Genomic DNA, 17,103 nt, shown 5'->3' with positions numbered 1-17,103 from the left:
TAGTAACTAAAGTTTTCAAATAATTGTAGTGCAGTAAAGAAGATTTGCCTTTGAGATGTAGTGGAGTAGAAGTAAAAGTATTGAAAATGGGAAATACTCCAATAAAGTAAAAATACCTGAACATTGTAATTAAGTACAGTACTTGAGTAAACGTGGCCTACTTAGTTACTGTTCCACCACTGAACAGTCGCATTGTATTACAACGAATGCATTTTTGGTGAGCGACACCGTCGTACTACGTGTCTAGAAATATAGCTGACGACAACACAGATTGACAGGTGCGGTGAACCAATAGTTGGCCTCGCAGTATTTGCGCTGAACCAATAGCTCGCCTCGTTGCCAGCCAATAGTCGTACGACCAATAGCAGGACCGTATGTGAGCCGAAGACTCCTCCCCTCTCTTTCACATCACGTGACTCGTGAAACACGCAGCGAGCATTCGCACTACGCAGTCACTAATTCAACCTCAAGACGTTTCTTCGTTGAGTGAGATAAAGTACGATAAAGGTACGTTTTCTGTCTTCAGAACTATGTTAATTTATGCTAAACCTGTTGCTAAAAGTCTTATCCCTCCGTTTGACTTGTAAAAATCACCATTAAACGTGTTATAAAGAGATATTTGGACGGTTTCTGGTTAAAGTGGGATAAGGTACGGGACGGCCTTGCCTTGAACGCACGTGTTGCAATCAGTAGGCTGTGGCGCAGGTGATATTTTACCACGGTGGTGGAGAAAGTATACTCACATTACGTACTTAAGTAAAAGTAATTATCAATACTGCAATCAATGTAATCATTTGCAATGAATTGAGTATACTGGGTCCCAATGGAGACATGGAGGCTTTCTTGGGTTTAAAATCCTCATAGACATTTCCTGTGCTTTTTTTTGCAAACTGCTAAAGTATTCAATCAATCAAAAGAAATGCTTTGTTACAAGTAAAAGTCCAGAACATGTTTTACTTTGAATAAAAGTACTAAATTATTGGTATCAAAATGGACTTGATAAAAAGTACAAAAAGTAGAAAGTACTCATTGTGCAGACTGTCCCATTCCTCAAGTTTCTCAAGTTTTCAAATGTCTTAAATGTATAAAGAAATATTTTGAAAATAGCAGATCTACAAGCTTACAATGCCTCCGACTGGCGAGGCATTGTGAGCTTGTAGATCTGCTATTTTGGGCCATTTTGGGATCTGCCATTTATATCCTTTGAAAATATTTTGGGCCAAGGTAAGAATGTTTGTAAATATTTTCCTAAAATGGGACAATCTCTTGCCTCTTATTGCCTTAGTGACTGAATAGATATTATGCAATTTTATAATGGCCTAAACATGAAGGTTTTAAACTGTTACTTATTTTGCTGGGGAGTGGTCCCTGGACCCCCCCCCCCCCTCCAAGGACCCCTTTGAGAACCAGTAACTTAGGCTTAATTCAGTAGTTCTCAAACATTTTCATGTCAAGGACCCCCAAAATGATATGTATTTGGCAGCAGACCCCATCTCAAAATATTTTGTTCCAGGAACAGGAACCCTCCAGAAGAAAAGATTTGAGTTACAAATGTTTGCTTTAAAAAACATATGTATTCAAAGATTTGCGCAAATTTTCACCATTTTCCAAAAATAGCAGATCTACAAGCTCAGCTATGAGCTCGTAGATCTGCTATTTTTGAATAGCCAAAGTATAAAATATGGATAAAACGGTTAAAATGATTGTGACGCTTTATTAACTAATTTTGCTGGGGACCCCCTGGTACTCCCCAAAGACCCCTGGGGGTCCCCGGACCCCACTTAGAGAACCAGTGGCTTAATTGACCTTACTGCTTGTAGTCTATTCACAAGTTTCTCATAATATGGGAACACAACCTGACAGAAATCAAAAAAATAGTCCGTCTACTTTCCCTGCAAGATCTTCCTCCACACAGCTGATTCAAATCAATCAATCAATCATCCCCATGCAGAGAAATTCAGGCTCACAGCCAGTGTTGAAGCATATTGGTAGTTGCAGGTTGCGATTTTTTTGGGCTTGTTTCTAAAGTGAAGTTGCTTATGTGGGCTTGCTAATGTTGTTTAAACCTGTGGTTCCTACATTTTGTCATGTCAAAGACCCCCCAATTAATATGTAATTGTCCACGGACCTCCATTTGACAATATTTTGTGCCAGGGACCCCCATTTAAGATTTGTGTTATAAATATTCAAAATATTTCACACAGATCTACAACCTTGCATGTGTTGCTGTGAGCTTGTATAGCTGCTATTTTCAAATAGACAATGTTGGGTGGTAAAACATAGCCCAGTAGCTTCTTTTGGGCTTGTTTTCATAGACGTGGCTGCTTGTTTCTCTTGCAAAATCTGGCAACATAGGTCGCAACAGCAGCTTGTCAAAGAGCAAGTGTCAAGAGACATTGATCATTAATTTGAATCAGCTGTGTGGGGTGGAATGATTGACAACAGGAAGTGATTCCCAACATTCACCCAAGGGCTCAAGGGACACTGTAAACTTGTGGATAAAGACCTCACGGCCTGACATAGATTGACCTGGTCAATTTGAACTTGCCATGCCAGTTGTAGTTGGAAGTCTGCCAATGCCAGTTACTATTATGTTAATCAATGTGTGTTTTTTTTTCTTTATTCTTTCTTTTTTTGTAAAACACCACAGGTGATTGAAATATGGATCCAAACAAGAAGCCTTCCTTCCCCGGCCTCCCGGGGGCCACACGCTTCCCCTGGCAGCAGCAGCTGGGGCGAGGGCTCCCGACCGACGAGCCGGGTCCCGTGGGGCGCGCCAGAGGCCTGGCCTTCCTGACCGAGGGGCTTGGCATCGGAAGAGCCCGAAGCTTTCCTCCCCTGGCCGGTGCTTCGCTGTCTCCCATGCCAATTGGGGGTGGAGGAGGCCCTCTGCCCACTGGTAGTACCCTGCCGGTGCAGTTTGGGCGTGGCGCACCTCTACTACCCATCAACACCCTGCCGGCGCAGCTTGGGCGAGGAGCCCCTCTTCCCACCGGTACCCCCCTGCCAGTGCAATTTGGCCGAGGCGGCCCTCTGCCCACCAGTTCACTGCCAGTGCAAATTGGGAGAGGAGCCCCTCTTCCCACCGGTACCCCCCTGCCACTGCCGGTGCAAATTGGCCGAGGCGCCCCTCTTCTTGCAGCCGATGCCACTGTGCCACCAGTGCAGATTGGGCGAGGAGGCCCTCTGCCCGCAGAGTCACCGGCGCAAGTTGGACGAGGAGGCCCGCTAGCCACTGAGCCTCCTGTGGGATTTGCCAGAGGGATTCCTGCCGGCATTAAAAGTGTAAGTGTAAAGACGACATGATTGTGTGCAGAGAGGTCTTAATCTGTCGAGATTTTTTTTTTATCCATTAAGACCGGAACCTGATTTCTTTGGCTATTAAAAAAATAGCAGATATACAAGCTCATAGCGCGGCACCGAGTGCCGCACTATGAGCTTGTAGATCTGCTATTTATTTTAAATTTTCTAAATTTGTGCAAATCTTTTTCAAGGCGAACATTTTAACTGAACTCTTTGCTTTTGGGGATTCTACAAATGTCTTCTAAAACGTCTCTCTCTCTCTCTCTCTCAATGATATGCATTTGGCCGCGGACCAACATCTCAAAATATGTTGTTCCAGGGACCCCCCCAGAAGTAAAGTTTTGAGTAGAAAATGTTGACTTTAAAAAATATATGTATTCAAAGATTTGCACACATTTTCATGATTTTTCCAAAATAGCAGATCTACAAGCTCGGCGGCACTTGTGCCGAGCTACGAGCTTGTAGATCTGCTATTTTTGAATAGCCAAAGAAATCTAAAATGACACGATGCGTTCCCAGTCTTAATGGGTTAATGTAACAAGAAATGAAATTCTCCTGTCTATTATAACTGCTAATTATTTTTTTCCATCTTTTTTTCTGTATGCACACAGGGTGATGTCCCCTCTCCTGGCAGAGGGTCCGCTCTGGTAGCCATGTTCAGGAGTATGGGCATTGAGCCTTTACAGGCTTCATGGGGCCGAGGAGGCCCACCAGTAGGTGAGTTTTTTACAAAAGTGTAATTAGGCCTGTCACAATTATTACACAATCGCAATTATTTGAGATGATGGCAATTATTTTGCATAATCGTTTCCATGTTGAGAAAGGCTCATACATACAACGCTCGGGTGGCGCAGTGGTAAAGTCCCTGCCCACCACAGAGGTTGTGGGTTCGAATCCACCGTGGTGCATCCTGCTTTGTCGGCCGTCTGTGAGAACACAATTGGCCTGTGGAAATAGCCGATTTACAAGCTCACAGCGTGGTGAGCTTTTAGATCGGCTATTCAAAAATAGCAGACATGCAAGCTCATAGCGCGGCACCGAGTGCCACGCTGTGAGCTTGTAGATCTGCTATTTTTGAAAAATCTTGAATTATGTTTTTTTTAAAGTGAACATTTGTAACTCAAATCTTTGCTTCTGGGGATTCTACAAATGTCTTCTAAATAAATCGGTGGTTCTCAAACTTTTTTCATGTCAAGGGCCCCCAAAATAATGTATTTAGCTGCTCAAAATAGGTTGTTCAGGGACCCTGCAGAAGCAAAGATTTGAGTTAAAAAAGTTTGCTTTAAAAATATGTATTTATACATAAACATTTGCACACTTTGCACATCTTTAAAAATTGGCCTGAAAAAAAGTTAATGTATTTTCCCATTGAAAGGAGGTGTCATTCACCCTTCCTTGTGTTTGTTTTGTGTTGCAGGGAGGGGTGAGGCCCCTGGGCATCTTGGAGCAGAGGTGAAAGAGCAGGCTCCTGCACCCGTGGGAGTCCTGTCTGGCCCGGGAACGGGACAGACGGAAGAAGTGATGGGCAGAGGAGCCAGGTAGATAACTGTTCACCTGTTGTTTTTGTAAAGAAACAGCCCATGTTGGCCTTTGTGTGTCCTACCTGAACCGCTGCCTTGACTAATCGAAAAAATAAAGTTTTAAGCATGGTCTTTAGTCTTATTCTGCACTGAGAGGTTGTCTATGTATGATGGAACGCATGATTAAAAGAGGGAGGCTGTATTGTTCCCAAATGGGACTTGTGAGATGATGGGGTGGGGGGGGTGCAAGTTCTTCCGCACATGCCATTTTCACTCTGACTCTCACGTGCTTGCCAAGGCTGCTAATAAAATAATTGCAGAAAAAAAACATGTTCTTCCATCAATGCCTAACTATCATTGTTGTTGTGCATTGTAAACAGTTTCCTTGGGCGAGGGGTCATGCCAGGGGTTGGCAGAGCATCCATGCCTCAACTGGCCGTGGGTAGAGGACCCACTCAAGTTCTGACCCCTGGGCCCATCCCATCCAAAGGGCCTACACCAGCCATACCATCACCTCCAATCCCTGAGAGTTCAGCCTTCACAGGTATGCTATGAAAGCACATTTTTACAATCTTCTTGATCTTTCACAGGTACGGAGGAATACAAGAAAATCAGTCTGAGAAAAAAAAAAGGAAATTCTTGCACCCTCATTTTGAGCATTAGTGCGTTGCAAAATAATTGATTTAAGTTAAGACAGTGGTTCTCAACCAGTGGTCCCGGGACCACCAGTGGTCCTTGAGGGGATTCCAGGGGGGGGTCCCCAGCCAAATTAATAGTTAGAAACCAAATTGATCCCTATGTGTCTGTAACTCTGAGAGTGTACGAATGGAACCAAATGGACCCTAACACAGGGGTCTTCAACAGGGGGTCCGGGACCCCAAGGGGTTCCTCAGAGCTACTATAGGGGGTCCGCCAAATCTTTGTGTGATAGGATTTAGTTTTTTTTACATTAACCACTTGAACCCTAGAATTCCTTTTCTGAGGGGAACGTTAACCGAAAATAGCAGATCTACAAGCTCTCAACGCCTCGCACTGCGAGGCGTTGAGAGCTTGTAGATTGGCTATTTTTGGCAAAGAGGCTAGGTGTAGAGGGAAAAAAAGAGCAGACTGAGTAAAAATAAATGTTTTTATCTGAAACACCATTGTATACAATATAGAGGGGGTCCCTGCTTCATCTCTCTCTCAGCTAGGGGGTCCCTGGCCTGAAAACGTTGAAGACCCCTGCCCTAACGGGTTCCTTTTGGTTCCATTTGTACACTCTCAGTTAAATGAACACTAATGATGATGATGATTACAGTGTAGATTAAGACCCCCAAGAAATAAAAATGGTTGAGTCCCTGGCATATCTTTTCAAATGGGGGTCCGTGGGCTAATATGTGTCAATTTGGGGGTCCTAGACGCGAAATAGGTTGGAAAATACTGAGTTAAGAGGATAACTTGCATAAAATGGTCAGATCGATGTATGATTTGATCTGTAATTTTTGATAATGCCTATAAAAGAAAACATTAAACTGTGTGTGTGTGTGTGTGTCCTCTTGCCCCCTTAAGATGCCCCAGACGACAGTACCCCTCTTGTCCTCTCCAAAGAGACCCCACTTGATCCTGTTCTGACGCGGGCAGAACTCAGAATGGAGGCTACACGGTAAAATTGAGTAACTTTTTGAAAAGTATAAATAGCTCTACTGTTATTTGCTATCTTACAGTGTCTCAGATTTGGTTTCTAGGCAAAGGGGACCCCCCCCCCCCACAAATGCATTGTGATGAAAGTGACACGATACTAACATCCACTCTGCCCCACCCTACAATAGAATACTACTAATATCAAAACCTACGTGCTACTATGTAGTGTGCTCTGCGTGTATTTCTTATTTGATTATTGCATGTTTTTGTGCATCTTGCTGTCACCAGTGAGCCACTGAATAAGATCGGTAGCAAAGGAACCACGGTGACGGTTGGCTCCAACCAAATCCCAATCTGCTGCCAAAATGAGGCCGTCTACCAGTACCATGTGACCTTCACGTAAGTAGGACGCTGACACGTCTGTGTCTTGTCTGTATTGTTAGCCCTTCACCACAGTACAAATGTTTTCCATCACTGCTTCCATTGTAACCATCAAACGGAATAGAACTGTATTTAATAATACTAAGATGAGAAATAAGGACCGCACCAAGGCACTTTTTTTCCCCTGGGAATGGGAGCGCCGCATATTTACGGTATGCTAGAAACGGCAGCAGCATGACGAGGCACCGAACGTCTATTCTGCATTTTTTTTTTTCTCTAGTCACTGAGAGCTGAAAAAAGTTAAGGCACTCCCATATGAGCGTTTTGGCATGCGGGGATGCACTAAATGTAGAATGATTCATCTGCGCTTGATCCATAACATTAAAGAGAGGATGGGGTTGACATGTAAGCGAAACTATATAACTGCAAGTAGTGCTAAATGGAATCAGGATTACAATTCAAAAGTAGCAGATCTACAAGCTCGAAACACGTCGCTTTGCGCCGCGTTTTGAACTTGCAGATCTGCTACTTTTTATGCTTAAATGCGACGCATTGTTTAGTTTTAGTTTAGTTTAGTTTATTTGCACATTAAAAAATGACATTTGATAAAAACAAAAACAAGAATGAAAAAACAAAACATTTATATGAAAAGGAAATATCATAATCAAAATTTGATGTGCCGGAGAGGCCAAAAAAAAACAGCTGGGCTTGTCGAGTGGCCTTCCTAAAAGCTATCTTCAAAGCTTAGAATATATAGATATATACTAGAATATATCTAAACAACAATAATAATAATAACAATAAAAACAATATATAGAAATGTCAAAATATCCTTAATAAGTGGGAATATGACTATACATATATATATTTATACATACACATATTGTGAGCTTGTAGATCTGCTATTTGTGTGACGCTGTCGTATGATCAAGTAGGGCATTATTATTTTTTATAACTAAGTTACAATGTATAACGATGTATAGCTAAACTCTAAAATGACACCAATGCTTTACTGGGTTAATTGGTTAGAAGTACACCATTGAAGAACACCATTGACTTTGTGAGGTTGAGTAATCTTCTCCAATTCACCTTTCAGGCCCAACGTGGAGTCCATAGGCATGCGGTTTGGAATGCTGAGAGACCACCGCCCAACCACAGGGGAAGTTGTGGCCTTTGATGGCTCCATACTCTACCTGCCGGTCAAGATGGAAAAGGTGGGTACAGCCATTTCCTCTTGTCAAGTACATTTTATTTATAAAGCATTAAAACCAGGTTTACCAAAGTGCTGTACAACATGATCAAAACAACCTGCAGTACATTTTCTAATCATCCATTATGTCGGTGGTTCTCAAACTGAGGGTCGGAACCTCAAGGGGGGTTCCCAAATTATTTGGGGGGGGGGGGGGGGGGGGAATTGTGTCAGGAACCACACTTATGGTCTGCTCTAATCCCATTCCACCAGTGGCTTTGTCCCGTGTGTCTCCTACTATACATTGTCCGTCCCAACGTCCCCCAATATCTCAAGGGGAGTGTCCACACATATTTACCATGTGTTACCTTGTCCCCTGATGCAGGTGGTTTTCCTGAAGAGCGAGAGGAGGACCGACAACCAGGAAATCACAATCAAGATTGAGATGACCAAGATCCTGCCTCCCCACTCGGACCTCTGCATCCCGTTCTACAACGTGGTGCTGAGGAGGTACAACAGGGTTCCTATGCATGTCTGGATACATGTGGAGATAAGACTGTTTCAGCATACACTGCACTTAAAACATTTTAAGCCACTGCACACAGCCACTTATTAACTCATTAAGACCACCTGAGGCCGATTCTACAAATGTCTTCTAAATCCAGAACAGTTTTCTGAAACACTTATGCTGCTATAATATCAGTGGTTCTCCAACTTTTTCTTGTCAACCACTCCCAAAATGATGTATATGGCCGCAGACCCCCATCAAAATATTTAGTTCCAGGGACACCCCGAGAAGCAAAGATTAAAAATGTTTGCTTTAAAAAATACATATTGAAAGATTTGCACACATTTTCAAGATTTTTCAAAAATAGCTAAAGTATAAAATAATGGTTACAGCTCAACTCTAAAATGACACGGATGTATTCCCGGTCTTAATGGGTTCAGAAACCAGTCCATTTGCCATTTAAAAGCCCCTTTCACCAAAGTAACTGGAGCAGCTAATTACTATAATCAAGATGGCAATTAAAACATTTGAGCATAACTGACAAAGAACATGAGACATTGATAAGCAGTATGTAACTCCGTCATTGATTTTCTCACTTGAATTGTTTATAATGATTACTTTATTGTCAGGCACTTAAAACTATCCAATGAAGTGTGTTAAAAATATTTTTGTGTACGTCTCTCCTATTCATTCCAGGTTGATGAAGATAATAGGATTGAAGCTGGTGGGGCGTAATCACTACGATCCCCAAAGCGCTGTCATTCTGGGAAAACATCGGTGAGTGTTCATTTTTAGTTGGCTTGTCTAAGGGTTGATGTTTTCAATAGTTAAACACAACAATTGTTATAAAGATGTTCTGACTGCTGCCAACGTTTTAGCCGTGGCTGCTGTATCCTATTCAGAGCCTTTTTTGTTTCTCTTGTCATTGTAGGCTGCAGATTTGGCCAGGCTACGCCACCAGCATCAAACATACGGACGGTGGCCTGTACCTGTCTGTGGATGTGACCCACAAAGTGCTGCGCAACGACTCTGTGCTGAATGTCATGTTAGTGCACTCAGTATTAATATTAACCCAGTTAGACTGGGAAAGCATATTGTGTCATTTTTGATTTCTTTGGCTAATCCAAAAAATAGCAGATATACATATATTTTGAGATGGGGGTCCCGCGGCCAAATGCATATCATTTTGGGGATCCATGACATGGAAACTTGGAGCACCACTGATCTAGCAACATACTGTTAGGATTTAGAAAACCTTTTTAGATATGTATTTGCCCGCGGACCCCCATCTCAAAATGTTTCGTTCCAGGGGCCCCCAGAAGCAAAGATCTGAGTGACATTTTTTTACGATGTTTCAAAAAATAGCAGATATACAAGCTCGTAGCGCGCCACTCGGTGCCACGCTACGAGCTTGTAAATCTGCTATTTTTGAATAGCCAAAGAAATCTAAAATGACAGAGATGCGTCGCTGGATTGAATGGGTTTATACTTTATATCCAAGAACCTCATTGACCTCCATCCACTGCAATGTGGTTTTGACCTGCTTTGATGTCCTTTTTTTTTCTTCCTCTCTTCAGGACGGCGTTCTACCAGCAGAGCACACAGAGCTTCCAGGATGACTGCACCAAGGAGCTGCTGGGCGCCATCGTAATAACCCGCTATAACAACCGTACATACCGCATCGACGACATAAAGTGGGACAAGTCGCCCAAAGACACCTTCACAATGGCCGACGGCAGTCAGACCAGCTTCGTGGAGTATTACAGGTAAGCAGTGGTGGAAAGTAAATAAGTGCATTTACTCAAGTATTGTATTTTGTACTTTAAAAAAAATGAAATTAAGCCGCAATGAATGACTGCTCATCTTCATGCCATTATTGCCATTTTCTCTGAATGTTTGCCTAAGTTTGCCAAATGTTCACCTTAACAGAGCCAACAGTGAAAGCCTTCCCCTTTCCTTAAAAAAAATTTCCTCATACTGTATTTTACACAGCACAGACTGTATTTTACACGGCACCAAACTTGTATACATAATTCAAATGTTCCTATAATTGTGGGGTTGTAACTTATTGTCTTGCTGTATCAACAGTAAGAACTACGGGATCACCATCAAAGAAATGGATCAGCCCATGCTGGTCCATAGGCCCAAGGAAAGGTCCAAGCCTGGAGGGAAGGTACAGCATGAAGGCCTTTTCACTTTGGCCCCCAGTATGACCTCATTAAAGTACTTGCAACAGACTGCCCTCTTGTGGCTGCATTTGAGAAAAACTCCAGAATCTCCTCATTTTGTATTTCACTGACATTTATTTTGCAATTTCTGATCAGGAGTAAATAAATAAGACGATACATTCTATTTTATGTAAAGCAGTTATGATACAGCAGCTAGTTACAAAGCACTAGAGAAAATGACTAAATCACATTCTGATGTTTTGCAGCAAATCCTTACAGGGGAGATCCTACTTGTACCTGAGCTCTCATTCATGACCGGTATTCCTGACAAGATGAGACAGGACTTCCGCGCCATGAAGGTAAAACTGTATTGTGTGTGTGTGTGTGTGTGTCTGTGTGCACTGCCCAGGTACAGTTAGGAAACTGTATTGTGTGTGTGCTGCCGTGCCCAGGGACTGTTTGACATCCAAAGTCCATTGAGCAAATGCAGCTTTAGTTGCAGTGCATTCTGGAAAATGGAGAACATTTATTTAATTATTTGGAAAAAATCCACTCAAATGATTTATTTTTATTTCATTTTAATACATTTTAAAACCTTTTGCTTAAAATAAACAGATATACAGCAGAAATCCCCCCTGGCATTAAATAGTTATCTTACCATGACATTGCTTTTATGTTCCATTAGGACCTCACCATCCACATCAACGTGAGCGCCGACCAACACACCCAATCCATCAAGCAGTTGCTGAGGAACATCAACACCAACCCTGAGGCTCTGACTGAGCTGGCTCGATGGGGGCTGGGCGTTGGCACAGAGATCCTGATGGTAAAGACCTGACTTGGCCTAGTGCAGGGGTCTTCAACGTTTTCAGGCCAAGGACCCCTTAGCTGAGCGAGAGATGAAACGGGGACCCCTCAACTACATGTTGTATAAAATCGCATATTTTTCATATCAAACATTTTCATAGATAGTTTCATAGACGTGTACGTGTATTTTCAGACAGTTAACCCACTTAAACCCTCAATACTTAGAAAACGTGTACTTGGTATGCTCTTTTTTCCCCCCCTACCCCAAACTTCTTTGCTAAAAATAGCCGATCTACAATCTCACAACGCCTCGCAGCGCGAGGCGTTGTGAGCTTGTAGATCTGCTATTTTCGGCTAACGTTCCCCTCAGAATAAAGTGGTTAATGTAAAAAAAAAGTTCCTATCACACAACGATTTGGCGGCCCCCCCTGTAGTAACTGAGGACCCCCTAGGGGTCCCGGACTCCCTGTTGAAGACCCCTGGCCTAGTGTACAAAAGCCTTTGCAGACTGCGTGTGTTTGTAGTGTGTCCTTGCAAACGCCAATGCATCTTGTTTCTTATGGTTGCATTCATTGTGTATGTGTTCTGTGTGGTTTGTTTTAGACCCAAGGTAGGATTCTGCCCATGGAGACCATCTGTCTCCAGACAGCATCCTTTGTCACCGGCCCCGACGTGTCCTGGTCCAGAGAGGTTACGAGGGAATCTGTCATCAGCTGTGTAAGTGTGTGTGTGTGATGCATGTATGTGTGTCAGTCTTACAATCGGGTCCATTAAGTACAGCCTGGTTCCCACACAGGGATGATGTGTAGATGTTTGTACTAGGTTAAATCTTCCTAAATGTAACCTCCATCATGGCTCTCATCCGTCTCTCTCTGAATTAATCTCAGGTCCCCTTGAATCTTTGGGCTATTTTCTACCCCCGACGCGCTGCGGAACAGGCCGAGGAACTGGTGTCCACTTTCCTCAAGGTGGCCAAACCGATGGGATTGCAGCTACAGCGGCCTGTTCGGGTGGAACTGAGGGATGACCGCACTGAGACCTACGTGAAGACCATCCACTCTCATCTCACCAGTGAGGTAAGACCATCCACTCTCATCTCACCTTGTGTGTTATGGTTGCCATTGTTTTGCACTTGGTAGATTGGAAAACACTAATGATCAAGACATGGACAATTGCAAGGGATATTTGGGTTGTCAAAGCAATATAATTAAGTAATCAAGGAATAATTTAATCCCTAATACCAACACTGTTGTCATGGTATTCCTCACCGTTGGCGACATAACACTAGTGATGTTGTGATCGTTAATGGCTAATAAGCAAATTAATCTACTTTTGACACAGTGCTTGACAAACTGCTTGCAATTAGACACAAGTGGTAGGTAGCAAGGTATTCATTTCCAATGCCAAAAGTAATGATGTTTCTTTTCCTCCAGCCCAATGTGCAGCTGATAGTGGCCATCATAACGGGAAACCGAGATGACTTGTACAGTGCCATCAAGAAGCTCTGCTGCATCCAGAGACCCGTGCCCTCCCAGGTTTGGCAACACTTTAATCTGTTGGCTAATGGTCATGGTTAACCCATTCAATCCAGGAACGCATCTGTGTCACTTAAGATTTCTTTGGCTATTCAAAAATAGTAGATATACAAGCTCATAGCGTGGCACCCAGCGCCTGCTATTTTTTTTTAATCGTGATTTTTGCAAATCTTTGAATATATATTCTACAGTTTTGAAAACCTATGTTATATATCAGTGGTGCGCCAACTTTTCCATGTCAAGGACCCCCAAAATGATATGTATTTGGCTGCGGACCCCCATCTCAAAATATGTTGTTCCAGGCACCCCCCAGAAGCACAGACCGGAGTTAAAAATGTTTGCTTTGAAACTTAGATATTCAAAGATTTGCTTAAGTTTTCTAGATTTTTCAAAAATAGCAGATCTACAAGCTCATAGCTTTTTTTTAAAGTGAAGCACTTCCATCACTGAGACCACACCGCCCACTTCACACTGGGTGTGATTTTTTTCATTCTTTGCAGTGCATCAATGTCAGGACCATTTCCCAACCGCAGAAACTCAGGAGTGTTGCCCAGAAGATCCTGCTGCAGATGAACTGCAAACTTGGGGGAGCGCTGTGGACCGTCAATGTCCCTCTGGTGAGCATTATGTTCTATAGTGCATCTCACTATGTGTATTCCTTACCCACTTATACCCTGTCAACATCACCTGTCACCCCCATTTTGTTACCCATTAATAGAAACAACTGATGGTGATTGGAGTTGACGTGAACCACGACACCAGCAAGAAGAAGCAGTCAGTGATGGGCTTCGTGGCCAGCCTCAACAGGTAAACTGACAGTGGTTCCTCTGATATTTGTCACTGCATGTATTTCTTCGGGCTGGGGGGGGCACCACTTGTCAGTAGGGAGTGTTGGGCGGGAGGAGTAGGACGAAGGCCCTACATCCTCCTGGTGGGGGCTCCTCTTTGGCAGGTGAGTCAGTAGGATACAACAGCAGTGACACACACAAACGTATGTAGAGAGGAATTCATTGGCATAATGACTAAATTGGGGGGGAAAGGGGTAAAAAAATGTGGGGTTGAATATCTATCTAGTATAAACAAAAACAAAAAAAAGAGCTTTATGGATGAACTTTTTATCTCCTATTAAAACGTTTTCCTCTCCTCCAGCCTCATGACACAGTGGTATTCCAGGGTCATTTTCCAGACGGCCACAGAGGAAATCATCAGTGGCTTCCGGCTGTGCTTCCTGGCTGCTCTCCAGAAGTACTACGAGGTAAACTACTGCATCTCAAACACATGCATACTGTAGCCAGGAGGTGGCTGACGTGGTCTAGAGACCCTCACCTCTGAAGCCATCTGTCAGCCCCTGTTGGTTTAAGATCAAAGTGTGCCTCAACCCGATAGCGGGGCTGCACAATGTAGTGAATGAATCAAGGAAATATTGTTTTTGATTCATTCAAGATTGTCACTCACTTATACAGATGCAGGCCTCACTTATACAGATACAAAGACTCTGCTAGATTAACAGAGCTGTACAATAGAACGACAGATGATGTATTTTCATCACAATTGTAAAATAACAAGAATTGCAAATGTGCCTGCGATATCAGAAAGGCTGAGGTTTATGAAGCTGGAAAGTTGAACATCTAGGGCTGGCCGGTTGACCGCTGGGATCCATTGTTATTTCACTGCATTTCACTGCATTAAGCAAAGAAAAATGCAGCCTTACATGAATAGCCCTCTAAGCTTTACTGAAGAAAGGGCCCACGAGCCAATTCAATATTACCTAACGGTATATATGTATGACTTTACAGATGAACCACAGCTTGCCGGAGAAGATCGTGGTGTTCCGGGACGGCGTGGGCGACGGTCAGCTCAACGCGGTGGAGCACTACGAGATCCCACAGCTGCTGAAATGCTTCGAGACGTTCCCCAACTACGAGCCCAAGCTGACCTTCCTGGTGGTCCAGAAACGCATCAGCACCACCCTGTACTCCATCAGTGGAAATCACTTTGGGTCCCCTCCGCCTGGCACCGTTCTGGACCACACGGTGACCCACAGAGACTGGTCAGTCCCTAGTCTTTACTAAACTCAGTATCAGTGTTGATTTTGAGCACATTTTTATTTGGTTTAGTCATAGTCTTTTGAATAAAATTCCATTTAGTTTTAGTCATCTGAAATGTTTAAGTATCAGTCTAGTTTTAGTTGATTAAATATCAAAGATTTTAGTCGACTAAAATGTATTTTGGCGGTGCCTGGATGGCGTCGTAATGCCTGATTTTACACTTGGTTGCATGCTGAAAATAGCAGATCTACAAGCTCACAACACGTCGCATCACGAACCGTTGGGAACTAGTAGATGGCTATTTTCAAATGGCTGTACACATGGTTAAAGTGGTTATAAATGTCAGCAGGAATGTTCATCTTGTAAATGGAAGGTTTTTGCTGCATAATTTATTTTAGGTATGAAAAAAACTACGTATGTAGCTTGTTGCTCACAGCCAACCTTAAAAGTAATGCAAGTGTTTGCTTTTTTTTTACCCAGGGTGGACTTCTATCTGATGGCTCATACAATCCGCCAGGGCTGTGGACTGCCGACACACTACGTCTGTGTACTCAACACCGCCAACCTCGCACCAGACCACTTGCAAAGGTAATTATGTTTCTGTTTTCTCCCGTCTGGGGGGGGGGTGAAGGGGGCTTAATCCATCTGATGGACCTTTGCATGTCATGTTTTGTCATGTCTTGTCAATTGGCAACGTACCAGTTCAACAAAGTTTTGTGCATCAGTGAAACAAGGTGGATCCCTTGTTATCAGACTTTTTCTTCACTCGAAATGGGGTTTGTGGTGACTTTGACAGAGCAGAGCAGGGAGCGTACCTCCAACCACTGCAGTTTTGTTAACTATAATGTTTTTAACTTGGTAGCGCTGGTAGGTGCTCCCAATTTAAAAAGGTTGGAGCACCCACCAAAATGTAAGGGGAACCAAATACGCGTGCACGTTTTTAAAAAAAAACCGACAATATAACAGAACTGTTTTACAAGTAACGAAGAATGGTGAAAATGGCCTTAAAATTGCACTCGTAATGGTACATTTTTACAATACGGTATTAAATATTAATGTTGTATTTACTGTATATATGATACTGTATATATGATACATGTATGTGAACCCTGTTTTTGCAAACCGGTTTCCAGCTCTTTTAAAAGATCTTTTCCTCTGTACCCCTCATACCAGGCTAACCTTCAAGATGTGCCACCTGTACTGGAACTGGCCAGGGACTGTGCGTGTCCCGGCACCGTGCAGGTACGCTCACAAGCTGGCGTTCCTGGCTGGCCAGCATCTGCATGCCGAGCCGTCTATCCAGCTGGCAGACAAACTCTACTTTTTGTGATCTGCCCCACAGCCAGCCAGACACACTTGATGCCCCGGTTTCCGCTCGCCTCTAAGCGATGCTAAGTGTCTGCACAAGTGTTTGTTCTTTTGCTATTGGTGTGCAACATTTAGTTTCTTTTGTTTATGACCTTACTTGTTTTTGATTCCTGTCATAAACGGCATTTGTGTCTTTTCAGCCTATATTTGTTTATATTTTGTTTTATATTGAGTTAGGGTCCTCTTAAGAATATAATTTCATCTTTTGTAATATTTTGTGATGGGGTTACTATATGTGTGGTGTGTATTTTTTGTGTAACTCCTTGTTAAAGGTTATATACAGGTGCATGTAAAAATATATATATCATATTGGAAAGGCATTTCATTCAGTGCATCAAAATAACATCCAGTATCTTAAAATATTACATAAAACCAATCAAACTGCATTTATAATAAGGGAATCTAATATTTTGAAATACTGTATTTTTACACAGTTCATTTTCATGAGCTGTCTACCATAATTAAGATTAAAAAAAGGACTGGAAATATTTCACATTGTGTAATGACCAGAAGTTTCAGTTTTTGGAATTACTTTCCACATTGTTTTGACATACACTTGTATATAGTTGCATGTTTAATTTTATAATAAATGGGCCCTACTCATGACTGTATTTGTATATGTTGAACAGTGAGTTCTTTTGAAAAACAATATATTG

At 42.7% G+C, this 17,103-nt stretch overlaps 1 protein-coding gene across 1 annotated transcript; it reads left to right on the top strand.

Annotated features, from left to right (window-relative positions):
* Positions 1-2,661: 2,661 nt before the first annotated feature.
* piwil2 (piwi-like RNA-mediated gene silencing 2) lies at positions 2,662-16,409 on the top strand (the record flags this gene model as incomplete). The annotated part of the gene is made up of 23 exons (XM_084079775.1): positions 2,662-3,285; positions 3,915-4,020; positions 4,721-4,841; positions 5,204-5,367; positions 6,372-6,465; positions 6,732-6,842; positions 7,921-8,038; positions 8,399-8,523; positions 9,218-9,298; positions 9,453-9,566; positions 10,099-10,287; positions 10,610-10,694; positions 10,956-11,048; positions 11,375-11,515; positions 12,100-12,213; positions 12,384-12,572; positions 12,930-13,031; positions 13,532-13,648; positions 13,750-13,838; positions 14,181-14,286; positions 14,828-15,081; positions 15,560-15,667; positions 16,253-16,409. 23 exons carry the CDS (start codon positions 2,662-2,664, stop codon positions 16,407-16,409), a joined length of 3,402 nt encoding a protein of 1,133 aa, XP_083935901.1.
* Positions 16,410-17,103: the final 694 nt, after the last annotated feature.

The sequence above is a fragment of the Gymnoscopelus microlampas genome, assembly GCF_963454915.1.
Source record: "Gymnoscopelus microlampas genome assembly, chromosome: 15".
Lineage (NCBI taxonomy): Eukaryota > Metazoa > Chordata > Actinopteri > Myctophiformes > Myctophidae > Gymnoscopelus > Gymnoscopelus microlampas.
Note: the sequence above shows the minus strand (reverse complement) of the source record. Positions and strands in the feature narration are given on the sequence as shown.